Source organism: Ambystoma mexicanum, chromosome 8 (genome assembly GCF_040938575.1).
Source record: "Ambystoma mexicanum isolate Mex_15411 chromosome 8, UKY_AmexF1_1, whole genome shotgun sequence".
Taxonomy (NCBI): domain Eukaryota; kingdom Metazoa; phylum Chordata; class Amphibia; order Caudata; family Ambystomatidae; genus Ambystoma; species Ambystoma mexicanum.
Window position 1 is genome coordinate 1522742807 of NC_090929.1, and position 24474 is coordinate 1522767280.

At 45.0% G+C, this 24474-nt stretch overlaps 1 protein-coding gene across 1 annotated transcript in view; it reads left to right on the forward strand.

Moving 5' to 3' along the window:
* CFAP58 (cilia and flagella associated protein 58) overlaps positions 1-24474 on the forward strand; it is a 938919-nt gene that overhangs the window by 850132 nt on the left and 64313 nt on the right. The window contains exon 17 of the mRNA XM_069611751.1: positions 19999-20132. Within this exon, the coding sequence (XP_069467852.1) occupies positions 19999-20132 (134 nt within the window). The remainder of the gene's footprint in view (positions 1-19998; positions 20133-24474) is intronic.

Consider the following 24474-nt stretch of genomic DNA (forward strand, 5'->3'; position numbering starts at 1 on the left):
TTAAATGTATTTTTCTTTAACTGTTTTTCCCGCTCTATCAAGCTTGGTTTCTGCTTCTACATCTGCTTCCATCATAGACAATGGCCTTGCCTCCTCAATATCTCAGGCGTACCAACCTTGGACACTGAGTCACTCCTCATAAAACTTCTCTCCGCTTAGAGAATAATATTCACATCCTTCTCAGTTAGTGCATTTATTGTAACCTCCAAGTCCTCTTCCGTCCTATGTCATAGTGTAGAAGAGCTCTAGTCAGCTGAAGCCCTCCTATCTTGTTCTTGGAGTGTCATAGTTTGGGTACCCTTTGAGGTGTCAGCCCCCGTCCTATTATATAGGCTCCTTCTGCAATGGCAGCAGCAAACCTCTTTCACCCTTTGTTTTTCCTTTTTGTGCTTACCACAGGCCATAACCAAACCCTCTAAAAAAAAACATTTTCCCCACCACATTATTCAGACCTGTCTTACCTCCCATATCTCAAACTGTACAATGTCCTTCCCATTATCCACAGTAATCTTGATATTACAGGAAAGGACAGAACATCCAGTGTCTGATCACCCTGACTAACATCCTGATCTTGGGAAAAAGACTCTCTTGCTGCCAAACTAGCGCCCTGTAGATGCAGAGAGTCCATAAAACATAAACGTTCATTCATTTTTATCGATTCATATACCAGAATCGCAGAGGACACTGCTTGTTGTCATACTGTGCAAGGAGACTTCTTCACTCCCGTCCCAAACTGGTGAATTGGATGCCTGTAGATCCAATGATAGGCGTACTCGCTTTGCAAGTTCCCTGGATATAGCCTGGGCCAAAATTGAAATGTCTGAAATTAGATCAGTGTTTTGGCATGAATATGAGTCCTTTACATCAATATGTGTCAAAGAATAAGATGTATCAGAAATGTCCTGATTTACATCTCCTCCCAATTTACCAGGACTGAACACCTTTCCCACCATATGTGGGGTCGAAGGAACGAGTGCACTGCCCAGTCCACCCAATAGTGGAGTATTATTTTGAATGGACTTGAGCACACATTTTTCCACTCCTGCCACAACCTCGGCCATTGTTCATTAATCCAGACAGTGCAAAGAATTTAGACTGTTTTTTTTTTAATTCATTATTACAGCGCACCGCTTTTACTCTTTCCCCTATGGAACTAGACAATTTACTAGAACCCTTCTTAACAGAGAGGTGGCTTATGCTTTTTTTGAGCTACCTTTTTGCCCTCCATTTCCCTTTTATTACTGCATAGGTCATATACCATATGGTTGGTCCTGACGTATCACAATTATATTTGCTTAGATATAAGTAATTAGAAAAACTGGTGTCCACAAGCCAACAGGTTCTTCCAAGCAACCTTTTTTTTTATTTGACAATTATCTCGAAGTCAGGGATGGTTCAAAGGCCCCTGGCATGCAGTCACCTCCTGTTGATTGAAAATGCAGTTTATAGGCAGACATATCAGCCCTGTCAGGTTCCACGAGCTGGGAGATTACCAACAATTCGGATACAAGTTATTAAAATAACCCTTTCTGCACCCACATAATGGGCTACATCCAGCAGTCTGTGTACTAGGGCGATAGTTTAAAGGACCTTAGCCTGCAGTCACCTGCCCCTAGTTGATTAGTAAAGATTGTATCAGTTGTATCGTAGATCTTGACACTGTTCCTTTGTTGTCAAACTAAAAAACCAATACAGCAAAGTCCAGGAGCTTACGTTTTACAGCAAGTTAATCTTTCTTGTGAGTGGAGTATTCAAAATCACAATTCCTAAACTGACTGATTGCCCCTTATATGGCTCATTAAAATAATAAAATCAGAGCTGACAGGAAAATGAATACGCTATCCTGCACGAAAAACCAGTCAATTCCCCTATTGTCACTGCTTCGAAGGCACCAAGCTGAGCCTGCGCACTGCACCACTCTCGATAGCCTTGTGTGAAGACGAGTGCTACAGGCTTCTCTCCTCTGGATACCAAGGTTTACGCGAAATGACCAGAAAGAAGCTGCAACAGTGTCCATGTTTCCCAAGCTACTTTAGTAGCAAGCAGATGAAAAGTACTAAAGAGCACTGCGGTTTGTGCTTGAGGCAACATAGCAACTTCAGCAATGTCAATGCGTGAAGCACGGACGCTGGCAGACGCTGCTTACCGCTCCTTCTCATATGAGTCTTGCTTGTGGGAGATTTGATTTAATACACAGGGATACACTGGTACTGTCAGTCCCTTTCTGGCCCACCACGGACCTCCAAAGACTACTCCTGCTCAGCGCTCTGCGCTGCAGTGGTGATTTTGTTATTGTAGGTATGCTGGACAAAAATCACCACCTCCTTGAATACAAGTGTAAAAAGACGCTCTTGACCACCAAAGACCACTCCTGCTCCACTTTACTAGTATGTTTAATTGGAATGCAATCAGTTATTTTGGTTTTAAAAATCTTTTCTAATTTGTTACTTAATACTGTTCTTGGAGAAAGCATTTGCTGAGACTTGGGACTTTTGCCACTAGGCATACATTTCAGGCGCAGTTTATTTTTACTGAAGTTGTTGTAAATTGCCCGGTTCTGCCACTTACACAATTTAAATAATCTGGAGTTGTGTTTTTCCAAATCATGCTCCTTTGCTGGCTTCTTGCTTCGCACTTAGCGAACAGCTCCCTAACAGTGTGATTACCCATTCTCTGGTGATCTTCCATGCTAACAGCTTATTATGGGAGCACAGAAATTGGACCGAATTACCTCCCTCCTTGGTGAACTACATTGGCTTCCACTCCAAGCCTGGATACTGTTCAAGACTGCATAGATCATCTACAAAGCAATCCCGAGTGGCGCACCAGTGTACCTGGTGGCTAAGCTCCACATATCTGGTGAAACACCCTACTCGTGCAGCAAATAGATCAACAGGCTTGAATCAAAACTCATCTGCAAAGAGAGGACCCACAAACAATTCTTCTCTTGTCGTGCAACACCCTTCTGGAACTTGATCCTGGCGTCAACTCGGAATGCCCCCACAATTCTCCAATTTTGCAAATCTCTTTCAACAACACCTGACCAAGGACTAATTCCAATGGACGCACATACCGACACAAAGACCTCACAGTACTGTGCTACTGTTAAAAGATGGTAGCCCATTTGCCAGCTACTCGCACTCTTTACAGCGCTCTGCTGCTCCTGAGCTAGGTCTGTGCTTTAAACTATATAATAATAAATATATAAATAACAAGTTGGGGGAAGGCACTCGTTCGCCAGCTCTGTGTTAGTCGACAGCGACATACTTTGTACACTTTGTGTTTCAACCAGCTTCAGCCTGTTACTACTGCATGCTTTTCTGTGTTTATAGTCCGTGTGGAGTGGAATGTTAGTAATTCAAAACCCTGCGTAGCTGCAAGGGCTTAACAAGGCCAACAGTCACTGCTCAAGCTCCACAACACTCTGCCGAGCACTGAGACTTCAGTAGATATTCCCCTATAGCGACAAACTCTACAGGGGAGCCTCCCTACACACTCGGCTCCACACACTGAAGTGGCCTTCCACGTGGATCTGACGTTCGGAAGAGCCCGGAACACCCTCCCCTTTAATGTCTCTGCAGTTGGCCGATCGCTGGTGCCTCAAAAGAAAAGCACATATTAGGCTCCACTTGCTATTTGAAAATGGGCTTAAATGTTTTCCGCTGTCCTGCTATGCTACCCATCTACCATCCTGACACCTGAATAAGCACCTTCCATTGCCCCTCACCCCACACCACCAACGTGCTCAGGAAAAGATTTCCCCGAGAATGGACGCCTGTTGAATTTTAGTGCGTCATCCGGTGCATTAGGTGCTTGGTGAGATGCACGTCAAGCTGACAGCATGTAAACAAAAACAAGGATTTTGGAACAGCGAGACCTGCGCTTATGCATCCTCAGGTGACTTGACCACAAATGTTGCGCCTGACGTCACTGACAAGTTATGATAACAATTTTGCGAGCTGAGTTTAAAAAAAAACTAAGATCTCTTCCCTTCAGAATCCTAAAAGGCGCAGTGTGGTGATTAGGGAGGGCCAGCTCTCAGCAAAAGGATGTATGGCTCGGCATACTAAGAACCTGCTACTTACTGTCCATTTTGATGATAACTGTCCTCTTGCCAATTTATGTAAGAAAATATGCTTCGCTCAGCAAACGCCCCCGTTTTCAAAGGAATGTGTAAAGCCGCTTTGTTCAAAGAGCAGCGATGCAGCGTTTGAGAATGGAATTGTGGCCTGTAATTCCTTTCTTTAAGCTGGAGCTAATATCCGCGACCGTCTTCGGGGAAATAACAATGCTTCTAGTCCTTGCGCGATCACTCGCTAAGTGCTTTGAGAACAAGGCTTAAAACCAACATGTTTATGTGATCCTGAAAAGTAAAATGATAGTCTAATTAGAACGTTAATTTAAAGTGCAATGCTGTAAAAGGCTCAGCCCACAAGGGGATTCTAGGAGAGCACCAGAAATTAGCATGCAGCTTAATTTCTTTTCTCAAACTAATGAGATGCTCAAGCAAACAAGGCAGGGGACAAACACTTGCATGCCTGTAGGTAGCTGGAAGCACAGTGTAGGACCCTTTGCTGTTGCTCTTCTGTACAATGTTTACAGAGGAGTTTGAGAAGTGGGCGGTTTTGGAGGCCAAGGTAGGGGTCGCTAGGCGAGTAAGCACAGCCCTTGAGCTTCGCCTTTTAGGTGCCTTTTCAGTAAATAATGATAACGATAATGATAATGATGTGTTATTTATATAGCGCCTTTAGCCAAAGCGCTTTACAGAACACATATTTTACATACAATATCACCCAACCGAAATTGATACTCAATTCATTAACACAGACCCCAGATTGTTCTTATTATCTCATCGTCATGGAACGTTTTGAAGCCAACTTTTGACATGTCTTAGAGACATACCGCATTTCACGCAGACAGCCAGAGTACCGTGTTGGCCTAATTTAATCCTGCTCCGCCACATGCTCCTTAACATTTAATCGACGGCAAACTGTCCGAAAATTAATTTGCTCGGGTCCCAATTTAAACGCACATGGCTTAAGAAAGCAGGGGACACAGACGCACCCCAAAAATTGCAAAATTTCAAACATGGGGAGCAGGGGGTACCCCTGCAACCTCCACTCTCCATGGTTGGTATTTTGCAATACATGCAACCAAATTACCTGAAGGCCAAATTACCCATGCAAAATTCGACCACATTGGTCATTAGGTAAATTGTTTTAGGTCAAATAGGCTAATACCCCTTAACAACAGAGTGACTCCTGTGCCTACTGCCATATAGTTTAGTAATGTAATTCCAACGCTACAGTGCCACAGTTGGAAGTGTTCTTCTTGTTGCCTGGCTTTGAGTGGGACAAGTCTGCTTTCTGGGTGCCTTGGCAGTACTGAGCTGTGAGAGGATCTGTGTACAGAACATTATCTCTGATGTTTCTCTGATCTTCTACAGCAGGTGTAGCTGGAATGATGCCTTTTTCCTTTCATTCTTCCTGTCTTAGTCAAGCGTAACTTGGAATCCAGCATGGATCAAGCAGATTGTCTGTGGACTGACAATGGCATGATTCACTTTTGTTTGGGATTGAGGAGAGAGTAGGAAACATTCCGATTTTATTTCTGTTGGAGTTGTGATATATAGTTACTTTAAATAAGTCATTTTGATCCAGGTGGATAGTGCTAAAACAATGAGAACATGTGGCAATTCTGCATTAATTGCTGCCAAGTTCTTTTTATTTTTACTAGTCTCGAAACAGATGAAACCCTTGCACCACCTCATGAATATTAGAGAGATCTACAAAAAGCCCATTGCAGCACACGAATTTGTTAATAGTAATGGAAAATTACTGTAGAAAACTGACTACATTTTTACATTTAAGGGCTTAGGTGTTCAGGTCTGTAGATCACAGCTAAATCAAATAAACATTGGCAACAGTTTGGGCTTTGCACCTGCTATTATCAGTGTACAGTTAACACCACTATGGCAGTTCCTTGTTTTTTAATAGTTTTCTGGTATGCAGTAGACAGGAAGCCAAGTAGGAATCTGCAAGTAAGTCTACAATTTAAGTTCCTTATTTAAGTTCACAAGGACATAGCAGTGACCACAAATGTATTTCACACCAAAGATATTTGTTTTCCCACTTACTCATTGCAACTTTTTGTAATGTCCCTTCTCATGATGCCACTAGGTAGAGCTGGCAGAGGCAGCGAACACTGGGGTAAGGCTGAGCCAGTACCAAACCTATGGGTCTGGGTCTAGAAGCCCAACGCGGGCCCAACCATAGTTGCATGGTGGCTGGACCAGGGGTGGATGTCAAGAGGGATGGCTGCATGCAGGGTGTAGGGAATTTAGAGGGGCAGCGTCAGTCTTTTTCTATTGGAAGAGGGGCTGGGAAAGAGAACAATTGGATGTTGGTGCTGGGGAAGAGGGACATCGCTGCTGTTTTGAGTATGGCAGGGGGAGCAGGGGAACAGAGGATGGTGGACAGCATGAGTATTTTTTTTTTTTAATAGTGAGGAGAAGGCTGCAGGAGTATGGGCAAGGGTAACAAACGCTGTAGAGGTAAGGTGGGTGCTTGACTTACCTTTTATTTTCCAAGGCCAGCCTCTACCCTATACTCCCAGGAAGTGCTACGGCCCATTCCAGCCAAGAAAATGGCTGGGGTTGGATAGGAATCTGGCAGGAAGCCAGGTGTCTGTTACCTGAATGTGCTACCAACACGGCAGGAGCATTTTTGTTAACGTTTTTCTGTGTTACGGGGTAGCAGGTGAAGCTCTTGATCAGCACCTGCTTTGGTCACTGTTAGGCAGAATCCAGTGCAGTTCCCTTAGGGAGCACTACACCAGATTAGGACTACAGGTGAGAGCAATAAATCCTCTTTGTTATCAGTCTGTACCACAAAGATTTAGATGGTAGCTGTGGTTGAGCAGTCAGACTTATCTCAAGAGGGAGATGAGCTGTATTCAGGGTTTACACAATAGGTATCACAATACTATGGGACAAGGAAACACTGACCAAAGCTTTGTATCAAAAAGAGAATATATTTATTCTATACATCTATACATCTAGTTCAACACATAAATCACAGTTCATAAAGTAAGTTCAGTTTAGTCAAGGAAAAGTATATACAACTATATACAACTCCCTGTTCAATTGTAGACGGTAGAGTGAAAACTGAGCAAAATGGCACAGTGAAAACCAACTGCAAATGGCACTCTAACAATTTACCGAATGGGAGGGAAGTTAAACCGAAATATCTTCAGACACCCCTTATCAACACTTCCCTGAAGTTTTGTGAACAAGTAATGCACAATGACACTTTAGCAGGAAGATAAGTGAATGAAAACTGAGCAAAATGGCACTCCACAAGTTAAAACAGTAGGAAGGAAGGGGGGTTTAGAAGATTTAGGTGCATCAACACATTTCTCATTGAAAACCAATCTAGTGAGAGCAGATCTAACAAATCAGCCAGAGTCAATAGGCCTGAGCCAGAGTCAGTGGTACAGGACCAAGAGTTTAGGAGCAAAAATGTTCTTGTAGCTGCAGTCAAGTCTTTAGTAGAAAAATTGAAGAGGTAGATGCGAGGCAAAAGACAATCTTAAGAGAGAGGGCAGCCAACCCAACAAGTAGATAAAGGATTTAAAACACCTTTAGGGCTACCACGGGAAAAGGGAGGCCTGGCGGAACAATGTACCTTAAATGTGAAGAAGTGGCTCCTGCGGTGGCGGTTGTTCCTGGTAGTTCCAGCAGTTCGAGGGGTCCAGCAGAGGAAGAGAGGCTCTCGTCGTGGTGGAAGGTTCGAGTCACTGCACTACCCAGGGATGAAACCAGCCGCGGTGCTGCCAAACAAAGTTTAAAAAGTATGCTCCTTTTAATCACTGTCCAGGTCGATAGCTGCCTGGCTATCCGGTCTCCAAGTGCGGTGCACTGTCGATTCGACCAATGCAGGTCCGGAGAAGCGATGGGTGAACTGGTTGTCCCCACCAGCTCAAGGGAAGAACACTCTTTCGATGAAGATCTCCTCTCGTCGTGTGGAAGAAAAGTGGTGAGACGATCCGGCAGGGCTCCACCGGTGGTGTAGATGCTGAAGATGTGTGTGGCTTCTCTCCCCTTTGGTTCCATAGTTCCAGTGGCAACATCTTGCTCTTCCAGTCGTCAGGACCCTGCTTTTATGCAGAAAGAGACCCATTCATACAGCCTAGCTGTCACTCTTGGCTGTATGAATGGGTCTCTTGGTGGGAGACCCTCCAGCCTATTAGGTTAGAGTGCGACCTGAGTTGCTGTGGCAATTCTGTCCAGGGGTTCTTCTCCCCCTCCCAAACAGACCCACCCCAGACTCAGAGGTGCCGAAAGGAGGGCTTGTTGGCAGAAGCCCGCCAAAAGAGCGAACAAAGGATCCCCAACCTGGGTTAGGAGTATGGAGTAAGACTCGAGAAAGAAATTATATTCAAGTTCTGGCAAATAAAACCTACCCGAGTAAAGTTAATAATAAAATAAACCGGCAGTATGTTAGCGGCTTTCAGTAAAAGTATTAGCCTTTAACAATGGGAAAATCCCATAGGAAAATATTGACGTTTGAATATTTTTGGTAGTAACCACTGCCACCAGCCAGAAACTTTAGAGAGCGGGACTTTAAGGTACCCCCTCGAAAATGAACCTAAGGGAAAAACTATTAACCCTTTCCAGTACCTCCGTAATAAGATGGGTTGTACTGGTTAAGTTTGTAAGATTTGACTAGTAAAGTCAATGGAGACTTTACATGCTCTGGGAGACAGTAGTCAGTCCCAGGGTATGGAGTCTATGTTTGGGGGTTGCTACGACACCCCTGTGTCACTGCACGGAGGGTGCTGTGTAACACATGTTCATAAAGATGGTTCCCATGGGGGAGAGAAAACCCCATAGGCATTAAACACAAAAAATAGCCTAGAACACACATAGCAAAAATGCCTAAGAGTGGAAAAAAGAGTCTCACTCTTAGCAGGGAAAAAGAAACAAACACTTCAAATCCAGCAAAGCTGCTGGGGGGCTCTACAGGTAAGGGAAATTAGCCGTTCAATGAGAATTCTCCCTAACTGTCAGGCACTGACCCAAGAGAAGGGTCAGGCATGAGCTCCACTTTAGGCCCAGACCAACCAAGCCCCACCGGGCTCGCCTAGCTCTATCAGTAACTATCATAGATTGATGATGCTGCTTACAGTGCCCTTTCCTGTGAAGTCACTTCTGTTGGTGTGAATACACAGGCAAATTAGGAGGTTTCCATGTGGCCTAGCCAGATCCCTAACAGTTCAGGTCCTGCATGAATAATGGCCCTACAGTTTTTTATCTGTATGTGCTAAAATGCCATATGCCACTAATGTTACTAAAAATGTGATGGTGGGGAGGGGCATGAAAGTGAATGACACTGAATGGAAATGCGTGCACTGCGCTACTACGTTTAAAGTGACCTGCAAAACCATTTGTAAAGTTGGCCATCCTAGATGGGAAATATTGAATGGGGAGGGATATTTGCACCTATGTGACTGACAAGTTAACGCATCATCCAACGTTTCAAATAGAAGCTATGTCCCAAAGTTAACGACACAGGCACAGGGCGAAAGGTGGAGCTCTTCAAACGTAAATATGAAAACGAAGAAGTCAACAAAGTACTGTTTAAAAGTACGAACAACTTATACATTCTCGCTTTTGATCCATCAGACAAATGTATCTGCACTTCTAACAAACATGAGCGAGCTTGTAACCTCTGGAAATGTTCTTTTATCCAAGATAAACTCCTTTCCTGGATGTGGGCATGGGCTGCGAAGCTCGGCTGTTTTACAGGAGGAAAAAAGCCGATCTGGGTACAGAATGTTTCCGAAGAATCTCCAGCAGCCGTGCCTGAGGAGTGTCATGATGAAGGCACACAGTGAGCCGCTCACATTCCCTCCTCTTGGATGCAATCACATGGATGCAGTGAGAGCTAAAAGTAGCCATTGTTCGAGCTCTTCTCAGTGTACTGTACCTCTCACAGGACCTCATAGCTCAAGCACTACAAAATATGCATTGATTTTAGTGTGTACAAAGTGTGAAAAAACATCCCTAGTGCTGGAGAAATGCTAATTTTAAACAGATTTAAAACCAATACACAACGCGCCCAAAACACAGATCCTTGTTCAAATGCAGTTACTTAAAGGGGTAGTTCTCTCAAAAATGTTATGCTTTACAAATCTTGGCCATAATAAAAAAAGATATTTTGGCGTTGTTTTAAAAATAAAAGTTCCCATGGCAAATCATTTTTTAAAATGACCATTCATGTGTTGATTTTCAAGCACTTGGAAGAAGCAATTTTCTAAGCTGGAGCAGTTTCATGTGTGAAAGGTAAGGCTGTGCTCTTGGGGCAACAATCAAGCAAAAGCACCCTATTGGGAGCTTTTGCTTATTGTGGCTGGAGAGCAGAGCATTTTCCAGCATGCAGGCAGAGGGCTCGTTGATGCTGTCAATATTTTTAAAACGTGGAAAGAGCAGAACCTATTTAAGTGGAGAAGGGAACTAGGAGCTGATCTCATCAGTGCCATGTGACACTTACTGCACAGGTCTATTCACCTGCTGCGGTTATTCACTGATGCCTCGAAAACAATGTCACTCCAGCGGAACCAACAAACACACGGAATATGCAGATACACCTGCACAATAAGCTTCAATCGCACTGTACTGAGGAATGGCACCTGCACAGGGATACACCTGAAACATAAAGCCATGTGCTGCACCACCATGTACCTGTTTCCCCCACTCAAAGTTTCACTACAAAGACATTTTGGCAACTAGATGTCATGAAGAATTTGCCAGGAACACCACAGTGCTCATGTTGGATCCCTGAGATCTTATCAGACGTGAGCACTGTCCTCTGTGTGTTCGCAGGATTTTGTTCTGATTCAGGATTTCTAGCTCCCTGCAACGTGGTGCATGCTGACCAAATAGACCAAAGCTGATTCCGTACAGTGTGTTGGTCTGAAGCCGGATTGCCTGTTGTGAAGAGCCTTGTTACCGCAAATGATTGAAGCTGTGATGTTGCAATTCTATCAAGTATTTTCAAAAGAAAGTTACAGTTTGTGATGGGTGTGAGGTTGCCTGGGTTTTTGGGGTCCCTTCCAGGTTTTTTAAGAGGTGGGGTGACCGTAACAACCTTTATTGATTTGGGGACATAATTGTTCCAAAAGGAGGAATTCATCAGGCGGGTAAGGAAAGTAGCGAATAAGTCTGTATGCACCAGAAGCACTTTAAGCAGGAGAATATGTTCACACATGAGGTAAGACGCACGGTGGAAAGCAAACTCTCCATGTCCGAGATCGAAATCTGCGACAAGGTAAATTTGGGAAGAGCTTGATTCCTAGTGACGGGACCAAGGGAATTCCATTTAATGGAGTAGGGACTAAAGTGTTTTTATTTTATCTCTGGTCTTGGTTATTTTGCCTTCAAATGCTGCCTGTACTTCTGCAAAATCCTGTGCAGTGGGCACAAAGGAACGTTGTGCGCTTTCAGCTTCCCCAGAGATTTGAAGATTAAAGAACATCTTTTTAGTTTCCATTATGTTAAGTTTGTATAGTTTTTCCTGCACTTTCCAATTCTCTTTATTCTCAGTAGATGGACATTTCAGCCATCTGTCTTCCAGTGTATGTTTTGCCCTCTTACGGGCATGAAGCTCAGGTCTAAACCACTTTTGGTGCCCAATATTAGCACCGACCAGCTTTGACCGAAGTGGGGTGACTCTGATTAGCATGTCCAAAAAGGAATTGGAGAAGGTGTTCACTAATATCTCCATAGAGTCAGCTTCGGCTGTAGATGACATGTGAGATTCCAGCAAGCTTGGATATCAGGAAGTCGAACTTTCTTGAAGGTCCGGCTAAGACTTTTTTTTACATTGTTGGAGGCTTTCAAAAGAGGGGATTGATGCTGGATATGGAATTCAATGGCACGGTGGTCTGACCATATGCATGGGATGGTACAACCGATATGTGCTGTAGATTTCTGGTCACAACCCAATCTAGCATGTTGTGCTTAGCAGTAGTGGGTTTGCTGTTAATAACTTGGTGTTCGATATTGATGGGGGCCTGTTATGAAGAATCTCACAACACTGACAAGGAGAGGTAAAGAAGTCTAGATTGCTTTTTAAAATTAAAGCCACTACCCCTGCCCCCGGCCCTGTTGCCTATTTTGCAAAAGATAGTATAACCCCCTGTGACAGCCAAGTTGATCTTGGGACCACTGACATCCGTGATCCACGTTTCCGTGAGGCTCATAATGTCAAGGCCCCTGTCAATAATAAAGTCATGGATGTCACGAACATGGCTATTGAGGGACCTAGTGTTCAAAAGGGCCATTTTGATTGTCCCGCTTGTCCCAGGGTGTAGGGGAGACACTCTACTAACCTCCTATGGATTCTATCGGCGGGGGTACTAGGTTCTGTATAGACATTGTTGCTGGAAAAGGATGATTCTGACTGCTTGGGCAAGGAGCTGGTCGGGAAGGACATGGCCCAGATGAAATTGGCCATTTGGGTGTGCTTTCATCTCCAGTAGTTCGAGTGAGGTCTGAGGGCGTTCAATCATTGGTGGGGTTACTGATGTTAAGGAAACCTCTGTATTTGCTGACTGTGAGAGCAAAGTTTGGTCTGGATCACTCTGGGTGGGAGCGGGATAAGTTTCAGGATTGGAAATGGATAGAGAGCAAGTGGGGTTGCCTTGATACTCATGGCGGAGAGAGTCGGCAACATCTAATTTCAGTTGCACATACTTGTTTGTATTCAAGAGATGATTAGCTCTTTGAACTGCTTATAACCGATTAAGGTTAGCAGTAAAACCGATAACGTGTGGTTGCTTCTCTCAGTCTCTCGAGAAAAACCCCGGGCAGGAAGGACTGCTGCTCTGAGAACGTAATAACCCTCTGGCGAAAACGTAGGTTTGTGGGCAGGTGGGAAGAATGCAATATATACCCCACAAAGGGGCTATAGTGCAAGTAAAGAAACACTTAACCTGCGGATGAACAGAGAAACGCCAAGGTATGCCAAGGTCTGTCGAGGACCGGCAAAGACCAGCTCATTGCTAGTGCGCCAGCGCTGGTGCACCTGGTCACCACATTAATAGAGCGCAAGGGCCAATGGGAAATGTAGTTCCTGTCCTGTCCGCGCTACAAGTTGCAGGAGACAGTAACAAATGGGAGCCTTTTGTACGTAAAGGCTCAGTGATTATGCAAGCACACAAAGATTAGAGACACAGTAGCCTTCAAAAGTAGTTTCACATTTTTTGCAGATTTTTTTAGTACAATAGTTTCAGTTCAGCAGACTACAAATAGTCCAAATCTCGCTAACTGTTTGAAATTTGAATCGAGCTATCAGCCTGAACATTTCCCACAAACAGCATAGTGCGAAGGCACTAGAACACAATTCTACCAGTAAATAGTCGATGTGAGAAAAAATGCTGTGCTTTTATGGCAAGAACGCAGAGAAAACATAGTTGTATTTGCAGTGTTTGCTGAATGCAAACCATCCACATAACCCATTTCATTTATATTTTATTGCTCCTCTGTCTATTGCTCATTCACTTTGTTTTCGTAATTTCCATTGAGAATGATATCTGTCACTATGTTGAAGTCTCCTACAGCTCTAACGTTTTTGCAATTAAGAGAGGTTAAGATGTTTGTAGTTGGCTTATCTTGGGAAGATATACATTGGCTTTCAAAATTTGTGGTTATGCACTTTCATAGTGAGTATATAGTTTGTTCTGTCATTATGTTTCCAGACACATAGCTGATCCGAAAGTACAAAAAGGCTAAACACCAGATGTAGTGCCACAATACATTTATTCTCATAATAAACCAAGAAATCATACCACGTGTCGGTTTAGCTTAATGCTAAATCTCTTCAACGCACTTCCTGATCTCCTCAAAGAGCCTGCCGTACAAGACCCTCCCCCTAATACATCCTCCTTACGGTCTCTTGTGGGGGCTTGGTTTTAAAACCCCAGGCCTGCACAGGATTAGTTAGACGTGTAAACAAGTCTTGTTAGAGCATTGATTATTAGTCAGAAAAAGGACTTTGGGGTTGAGTTGAGGAAGAGGAGCATTGCTAGGGGTTTGAAAATGAACATATTGTCTGTGACAGAGTTCCTTAATTAGACCATAAATCAAAGACTGGAGGGGCTTTAGGGGCGGCTGCATTGGAGCCCGGTGCCTGGGACACCTCTGGCTGTTGTGGCCACAACACACCCAGCACATGAATACCCCGATATGTAGCTTCAAAACAGATATGCCTCTGGCTATCTGGTTGCATGGTTGAGATTTGGAAAAATGAAGGACCTTTGGCATATCAGACATTCTAGACAATTCTAGACAATTATCTGCATCTGTTGTTGTATGCTGGGCCAAATGAACCTAATGAAAACACCGTCTTGTGTCTTTGTGAACCCCTGTCTCTCAGTTTTGAGTGTATGTATTTCCTGCATCTTTCTTAATGGCCCATTATGGCTTCAAATGAGTTCCCAAACCCTGCGCTGGATCTATAGGTTTTCTCAATGCTGAGAAATTGTGTGTAGAAACAAAACCTTTTTTCAGCTGTAAAATATAATTGTGATTGAATTGAAAATGTGGATTGTGTCGCAGGCGGTGGAGCTTTCAAAGTACAGTAGGAAAATTAAAGGGGGATGGACAATTTTTCTAATATTTCAGGAAGTTACAAACTTGACAAATTCACATTTCTGACATACAACCTTTCCCAAATGTTTTCATCGCTATTGTGTACAGTCCATTTTGGAGCACATACAAACCTGTTTATGTGATCTCCCCAGTGCTGATCTCTGTGGGCACTGGTGTTCACATGTCTGGCTTGCAATCTGTATGATTACATCCCTGATCCTCATTCCTGTGAGGTGGCCTTATTGCATCAAAGTGCTGTACAAGCAGCAAAGCCTGTCGTAGGCTTAAGCCAATAGTGAGAGCACAGTAACATAAGATAACAGACTGGTGACAGACTGTCTCTGTATACAGAAAGACCGACATCTGGCCCTTCTCATCCTACATACCCTATTTGTCCCACATCCACCTGCACCTCCACCTTTCACACTGTCTAATGAACTTAACCAAGCTATACATTACTACTAAAACGAAATACTGAAACTACAGTGCAATATATATTTGTATCCATCATAAAACTTTCCACATTAACTTGTTCAACAGAGGAAAAACCATATGAAATATAATTATTCCAATTATAATTGTTCTTTTATAACACACTTCACACCAGAGAGCGGTTTCTAAGCGCGGGTTCGGGATTAAAACCTGTGTTTTGCTGCATTGTCCTGCTTTCAAGACAAACCCGTTGCCCCTGAGCTATCCTTCATCAATATACAATATTTCTACATGCTTTCACCTAATGTTACAGACAAGTGGACATTCACTGAATGGATCTTTGACATAGCTGACAAATGTTCATGAAATTAGTATGGCTTTAAGCTGGTCCTCTCTGCTCGTAATTGAACAGTTGTCTAAATTCTAAATACTTTCTAAAGCAATGTAATGCTCTTTAATGTTCATGTTTGCTTAGACTATGGTATGCCGAAAGATTATTCACCCCCTGGCACTTCGTTAATAAAAATGGCAGTAGACCCTATACAAATATCAAGTAACATAACATCACTACCTTCTCCCCATCTCGACTACGACCTCCTCTCCAAGTTCTACACACATACCCTTTAAATGATCTCCAACTGCCTGCCACTACCTTGTTTTCCAGGCCCCACACCAGCTTATAGAGCTTGTAGGGCTTTTATATCCTAAAGGCCGTCTCCTTAGGCTCTCGACATGGTTCTGACCAGTGAGGGCAAATTATTTGAGGTCAAGGATTTAGTGTCCATAATTGAGGCACTCGATTCTAAAGGAGAATGGGGATTTGGGGTCGTTCAAGTCTTTATAACCCTGCAGAGTCCCGTCTTAGAGTTCAACCCTCCCTTAACAGGTACCCTCTGGCCCCTAAAAGCAGCTCTGATGTCTTGTTGCTCTGTTTGTGCTTAAGGGAAATGTGTGTGAACAGTAAGGAATACTGTACTGGAGAGTGCAGGCATACTTCCCCAGATCTATGCAGTGTCCCCACTTTATAGAGAAACACTTTACTCTGGTAATGCATGTGCTGACTATGCGTTTATTAGCAGAAATACTAGCAGATTTTGTTTGATGTTTGTCCATGGACTGGTAGGTGCGCCAAAGTGTTCCTTGCTCAATGTTTCTGCCTGGATGCCGACCATGGTATGCATCGATGGGGATGTTTTGGTTTGTTGATTTCCATGCTAGTCCACATCCCACCCATGAAATTTGAGTGGGGCTCTGTAGGTCTGAGATGAGAACCCCATCTACTACATGTTTGTTGAAAACTGGGAAGTTGCAGTCCCTTCAAGTGGCAGGGTAAATAGTATTTTTAGTGCTGCTGCTCTTTTCCACAGGACCACCATCTGTGGACTATCTTAAAGGGGTAGGAGCGCCTGTGGTGGTAATGTGACCATAACCTGCCATTCAACAGTATCCAAGGGAGGGTGGCCAGCCCTCCACATTCTAGCCCATGTCCATCATCAGCTAGCTTGGGTAGACATCCAGCCTCCTTGGTAACTCCCATTCGAGTCCCTACAACTAGGCTACGGAATTTGTCATAGTTGCCAGAATGATAATTTCTAACTTGTTCATAGTCCCTAGTACCATAATTTATACTGTATTTGTTTAGATCATCATGCCTTCCAGAATTATGGAGAACAAAATGATTGTGGACCTACAGATCCACCTTGTGAGTTTCCTGGAATTCTGTCATTTCTCTTCTTCAAATATCAGGAAAGCTGCTATTGAAATAGATTTTCTTTTTTTTCCTCTGCATATTTAGTATCTCTTCTAATTTCCCAGGCACCAGTCTGGGACATTTGCAAAATATTTACCATCTCGCTGTACTATTAATCTTTCAATGTTGCACACATGTAACTTGTGACAACATCCTGAACGGATGGCATCCTTTTTCATAAATGCTGCTGCTTTCAGAGGCCCAACATATCCTTTTCTGATTACAAAGGTATGTTGCATTGGACCATTGATAACTGTTGACACAACCATGAGTATATAATGCTTTATTTTAGGGGACAAAGGTTTTTTTTCTTCAAAATGAGCAAGACCACGAATTCATGGAAAAAAAGAAGCATACGAAAAAGAGATCTTCCTGTAGAATTGAAGTTCGATTTGCCAAGCACATGGACTCAATCTCTTACAGTGGAGTCAGTAATTGTGTCCTTTTCAAGGATTTTATTCCACCAACATAGTACTGTAATTAGAGGAAGTGGTTCCAATATGTCTAATGGCACTGGCCGCTTTGATGATACAAACCTTTAGGTTGGAAATGCACTTCATGTTTGAAGGGTTGGAAAAATAGCATGTCCAGGCCCCCCTCTGAATTTCTAGTAGCATCTGGCTTGGCAGCGCTGACGTTGTCTGTGGACCCTGCACTGAGTGTTGAGGTTTTTATAAATGTATTTCATGATACAAAGCCATATAAACTGTCACTGAACTCCATGAAACCTCAGGAGGTTGTGGTAAACCACATATGGAGATGGCTAAGGTGCAGACAGAGACCCCAGGAGTATCATGGCTCCTGGGAGGGATTGAGTTAAGAATGAAAGTGACTGGGTCCTTGACCATTTGAGAAACAGTATTTGCATCAGGGGACAGCTGTGCCACTGTAAATGCTATATCTGCTGTAGATGATTGAGGTGAATACTATTCTTAGGCAAAATGGGACTATTTGGGAGAGACTCCCAGGCACCAAAATTGTTAAAGATCGGGACCCTCAAAATGTCAATCTTGGAGCTACTCATAGAAACCTGTTCCTTTATCAACACATGCCCAATTACACAATGAAGATGTGGGCAGAGGTTATAAGTTCTGAAACCGTAGGAACCATCTGGCCTTTTGTTTGTTGAGAGAATATTTCATTTCCATTTTTGACTGCATTCTGGCCTTTCATGATTTATAGATAGTACTGAGATCCTCTGTCCCTGTGTCCTAATCCCTTGTGCCTTGTGGAATTTGAGGACTTCAAGGATCAAATATTACATATTCCAGTGGCTTTCAGTGATATCAACCGTGTAGAAACATTTTGCACTCAAATAGCCGTTATAGTAGAGCATTTAAGGCTATGAAGTTGGGCCGACATCATTCCTAACTTATCAGTTCCTCGTTATTCAGAACTATTGCGGGCCCTAATATAACATTGTGACCTAATATAACATTGTGGGCTTGATTACGAGTTTGACGGTATATACAGTGAAACAGTAATGATGCTACCATAGGCAGTAATTTGAAGGGTCTGCGTGACTAGTAGTCAGTTATTGCCACTTTTGGAGTTCTGGGAATGCTATAATGTATTTGTGTGGTAGTATTTACCTGCACATAAAAGCTGTCACGAATGAAAAGTTTTAGGACTGAGACTCGTAGTTTGGCAGAGTGGTAAAACATCCAGTATTCTAAAATACCAGTTACCTTGCCAAGACCACCAAACTTGTAATACAGTCCAATAATATGGTCCAATACGTTTAAGGCTGCATATGGTTAATTTGAATCCCAAAGAACCAGCTAAACTATGTTTGACTTTATTTTTGACCAATTCTGAGCACCCATTCTTGCACAACTTGGTTTAGAGTACCACCGACAAAATACATTGTGTACAGATAAAAATGGATATTTATTTAACTGATACTGATGCCTACAATTCATACAGCTAATTTACACATGCATGTTGTTACTATGGAAACCGATAGTACTTCTAATTATGGGAAATCTAGCGAATGCCTTAACGTCGTTTGCATAGCCAGAAGTTGTAAAATGTACAGTTCTGTCAACACTTCAACGGGTTTAGGAAAAAAATCAAATTAACCATTGCCACAGTCGGCTATTTCATGTCGGCTACTACACGCGTTGCATATCTGTGAAGAATTGTGCAACTTGGTGATTAGCCTCCCTGATCCTTAATCAGGACAGGTTATAACTGCGGCTCAGACATGTTCACACTCGCTGTTTAGAAGATGATTGCACTTGTGCACATCCCAAAGGCAGCGCATGGGCGTTTGTGACTCTCAAAGCAGGTTTCATCTATATTTCCAATCCGGTTTTGCCTTATTTTCAGAAACAACTGATAGTCGTGAGCTACCTTGTACTAGTATGTATATCTCACAGTACCAAGTTTTGCATCAAATCTAATCTCTTTTTTTTTTGCTCGTATGCCATGCTTGTCGGTCTAGATTTATTAGGAACATGTAATTCTTATGTTATATATTTTTCTACCTATTTGCACCGACAGAGAAGTGGTGCCCTGTGGCAGAGAGCAGGCTGGTACTCACCGCAGCTTCTGTATCTACTCCTTCCCTTTAATGTTGGGCTTTACTGAATGGATGTCCCGGGGTCTCCCTCTCATTGGACATTCAGAAAGCAGCTCAAACAAGGATCCTTTCTACTGTATACAACCCTCAACTCAAGCTAGTGTTAAGAGGCCCGTTTTCTACAAGTGCACACACGGGGTATACAATCATAGGGGGACTCCCTGGGTTTGCACAAATTGGGCCAATGACACAACTCCACTTGGGGGGGGGGGTGATGGGGTTATGCCCAGGTTATGCAGTTCGGCTGTAGAGTTCAGACCTGCACAGCTATTTGGCAATCGAACAACATATAAAGAATGCATTGTGGGTGATTATGAGTTGGGCGGTGAGTGGAAAAAAGTGGTGGTAACGGAATTACCAGCAATTTTGCCACTCAACTGAATTAAGGTTCACTGGAAATGGGTGGTGATTTCTCCGGTGGAATTAGTCTCCACGGAATTACAGCAAAAATCACTGCAGAGCTCGTAATGAGGCCATTGTGTTGTTTGTCCTCAAATGCACAAATGCTGTGTGAGAGGTAAATGTAAAAAAAGACCGTTTCGCGTGCAGATTTAACAGTTAAATCCTTTTCTTTGTCAGGCCTTGTCTTCAGAACTGAACATGTACGAGTCTCAAAACCAAGAATACAAGTATGAAATCGAAAGGCTTGCCACTGAGCTGCTAAATGTGAAGAAGAAATACCTCACGCAGAAACGCAAAGAACAAGAGTCTAAGTATGGGCGTCTTAAATGAAAGACACACAATTTCACACAATGTTGCACGTATTTATTTGTTTTTACGCAAAATTGTAAAACCGAAAAACACGTTCTTTTCTCCTTCCCACAGATTGCTAAACTTTTAAGCTATAGCAAGTGGGGATTGGAAACATGCTACGATAGTAGTCATGGGTGTGATTGCACACCAGTCATGGTGCAGTGGGTATCACCATTCTGATGTGCCGTCACATAAAAGTGCCACCTGCACTCCTAGATATGTTGTGATCTGATTTCCAGGGGTTTAGGAGCCAGGAATCAAGTAAGGTTACATTCCAAGGGTGGTCATGTTGGATGGCAGACGGGAGTGCGTTGAACCATCTGTGGGAATCAGTGGTTTGGAAAAAAGTCCCTGAAGCCATTACATTTGTTATTTAATGGGTTATGTTTAACAGCAGACTAGATACATTCAGTAAGTAAAATAGATCATACATTATACGTCACGTTGGTACAGTTATCGAAATAACTCCAAGCTACCAGTTTCATAAAAAAATATAAAATATTCCTTCAGTGTAAAATAGGTCTCAGTAATCATTATTATAAAACCTAATTTAATCTTCGAATTCTAACATATTGCACATCATTATTACCATTTTAATCCAATTCATTACTGCATCATGAACTCCATATATGCTTAACAATATTTTATTTCCAAGGGAAAAATTACAGACATAAATCGAACTATTTAAGGATTAATGCCATATGGTTAACACACAAAATAAGATTCCAAAAACTCTTTGAGAAAAAAAAACAGGATTGTGCACACATCTGCCAAAATATGTTACACTTTGAGTATTGAAAAATGGGCAGGACAATAAAAGATGGCACATAGATTCCACAACTCCCAGGAGCTTACAAAACCGGCAGGTACACAATTCTCAGATAAGACCTGATCTTTAACCTATTACCTCAAATGTAGGGCAAAGATTAAAACAAAATGGACATGTGATCAGATAGTGAGGAGAAACTCCCATTCTTTTGTCTATTGCAGCAATTGACTATATTCTGATGACACAGTGTAGGTAGCAAGCCAATCACTGCCCCAGCATTGTATCTTAAGTTTCAGTCTGTTATTTATTAATAAGGATATTTCTTCAGCATGGGGTCTGGCATGGATTCACATGCTCATGAATATTCCCCGTCGTCAGGCTGGGACTCCTCGGTAAAGAAAAATCAGTATCAGTTTCGTTTCTGATCTGTCTTTCGTAGTAGTAACCAATCACTGATCTCTGCGTCATACTGACCACAGCCAATGACTGCCCTCTCCCTAAGCCCCGCCTCTGGTAGCCATCTTCAGATTTTTACCGCACGTTCAAGTGTTGGGAGTCCTCGTGCTTAGCTCTCGAGCTTTTACTGCGTGTTTCGCGCTTTTTCAGGTGAATTTTCACATTTTTTCGGTTAATCGAGCCTCAAGCTCCACCGTTTCTACTCCCGTTAACGGCTATCCGTTGCGGGATTTTCCTACGCCCCTCAAGGGTGAAGATTTCATCGAATCAACTTCTTGGAGGATTCCAGAAGATTCACGGCCTACTTCGAGATGGCCCAGGACGCGAGTTCGTCACCCGGACCCAAGCTGTTTCGCAGCTGCCCTGGATGCGGGCTGCAGAATGTGTTTAAGGAGGACGAACATTCGCGATGCCTCTACTGTCTTCATGGGGACAAGACTCAAGTAGAGAAGGACTGCCAGTTCTGCAAGAACTTGTCGGAGCGGACCATGAGGGACTGTCGATCCCGTCTCGCCAGCTGGTTGGAGAAGGGCTCAACGGGTGAGAAGAAGAATAAAGGGTCTGAGCGGGCTTCTAAGTCCTGTGCGGGCGCCCCGGCGATGGGGGCCCAACACCAGGCCAAGCGCCGCGAGTCCGCTGGCTCTGGGAGCGCCGAAAGGTCGGGCTCTTCGGTCGCCAGGCAGGGCGCGCCTTCCCCAGCACCGTCAATCACGAGCCAGCGCTCCGGTTCGGGGAAGAGGAAGTCCGAGACCCCGGGTAAGCTTCGGGAGAAGCCCCGTCCGATCTTGGAAGAGGGGGAGTGAGGCGTCGCCCCTCCCCCTAAGGAGAAGGCCCGGGACGTACCTAAGGTGGTGAAGGCCCCTACCCAGCAGGCAAAGGCCTCTATCGAGGCGATCGCGGCGACTCTGGCCAAGCCGGCAGAGACCCCGCCAGCGGAGACTGCCTCCGGGACTAGAGTTTCCCTGCCGCCAAGGAGGGAATCCTCTTTTCAGTCCATCGTCATGGCCACCATGATGGAAGAAGCGAGGGGGGGCACGGTAGCCTCCTCGAGCTTGGAGTGAGCCTCGGAGGAGGAACTGACCTAGGCCGTGAGGAATCGCGAAGTCTAATTCGAGAAGGTTCGATCCCGTAAGGAAGATCCTTGGGAGATAACCGAGGAAGACGACGATGGCGAGGAAGAGCAGCCTTCCCTTCTGGCGCAGCCGGAACCTAGGCCTCAGGATAGCTCTGCGGCCATTTTGTCTGCGATCCAGTCCTTATGCTCTGAGATAAGGACGAGATTACCACGGCCCAGGCCGGAGGACTCGCAACCTGGCCCGTCGGGAAGTCCTCAGAACAAATGACGGAGGACCCAACCCTCTCCTCCGCTCACCCCCGTAAGGCCTACAGTTCCCTCCTCATCCTCCCACGAGTCGGGAGATGACGGTGCGATGGGCTCGACAACGGGTTCTGAGGGCGACAACGACAGAACGGGTCTCCCGTCTCCCGTCGCACGGGCCTCGCCGCCCGACGAGATTGGCTCATTCCACGCCATGATCGCCAGGGCGCCCGAATTGTTCCAGCTCTGCCCGGAGGAGCAGAAAAAGGAAGGTTTCCTCTATCAGCGCCGGGAGGCCAAGAGGAAGACTGTCATTGCGGTGCCTCTAATCGATGTCATCTGGAAGGAGGGCCTGTCGGTTCTCAAGAACCCCTCCACGGCACCAGCCAAACGGGACCAGTACGAGAAGAAGTACCGGGTCCCCGAAACCGCTACCCTGTGCCTCAGGGCCCAGCCAACGCCAGACTCTGTCGTCTCGGCGGCGGTGAAGAAGAAAGCGGCGGGGTCAGGAGCCCTGAATTCCCTGCCAGACGGCGAGGGAAAGAAGTTGGACGCCATGTCGCGGCGGGTCATTTCGTTGGCGGCGACGACGATCAAATCTGGCGATCGTGGCCCGTTACGACAGGGAGCTCTGGTTTAAGCTGGCCCCCATATTGGACTTCCTACCGGACGACAAGAGGTCCGAGGCCCTGGAAATACTTCAAGAAGGCGAGGTGGCGTCGGACCACGCCATAACGGTGGCAACCGATATTGCCGAGACCGGGTTCCGCCAGCTGGGCAACGGTGTTTGCCTACGGCGACGGGGTTGGCTCCGGGCAACCAACTTCCATCAGGACGTCCAGACAAGGGTGTTGGACATGCCGTTCGACGGCAGCAACTTGTTCGGGAAGGCGATGGACGAATCCCTCCAAGCCATAAAGACGGACACGGAGACGGCCCGCGCCCTAGGAGCCCTTCAGCAACGACGGCCCTTTCGGAGCTACGGAAGCAGACAGGGTGCCTCCAAGGGATCCAGCGGTGGCTCGTCGTCCTACCGCCAGGCGGCGCGCTCCTAATCTCAGGAGGCCTACAGGGGTCGCGGCAAGCAGGGAGCGCCTCGCCGCCGTCGGCATGGTGGCCAGGGCAGCAAGGCCACCACCTCCAAGCAGGACTGAACCGGCCATGGCCTCGGTCCCCCACCAAAGCACTGAGGTGGGAGGCCAGCTGACGAAGTTCGTCGGCGTGTGGAAGTCCATCTCCACCGACCGTTGGGTGCTGGATACCCTGGCAAGAGGACACTCTATCGAATTCCTGAAGAAGTGCCCTCACGTTCCACCTGTGGCCAGGAAGGAAAATCAAGTCCCGCAACTGCGGTTGGAAGTACGGGCGATGCTCAGGAAAGGTGCCATCGAGCTTGTCCCGAAGAGGCTCCAGGGCTCCGGGGTGTACTCAAGGTACTTCCTCGTCAGGAAGAAGACGGGCGGCTGGCGCCCCATCCTGGACCTTCGTCGTTTGAACAAATACATCAGGTCACAAAAGTTCAGGATGGTCACCCTCCAGCACGTGCTGGGACAGCTGGAGGAAGGCGACTTTCTATTGTCGTTGGACCTGGAGGATGCTTACTTCCACGTTCCCATCCTCAAAAGTCACCGAAAGTTCCTCAGGTTCGTCGTCCAGGGACGCCACTACCAATTCAGAGTACTGCAGTTCGGATTAAAGTCGGCCCCCAAGGTCTTTACCAAGTGCCTAGCACCTGTGGCGGCGCGGCTGCGCCTGCAGG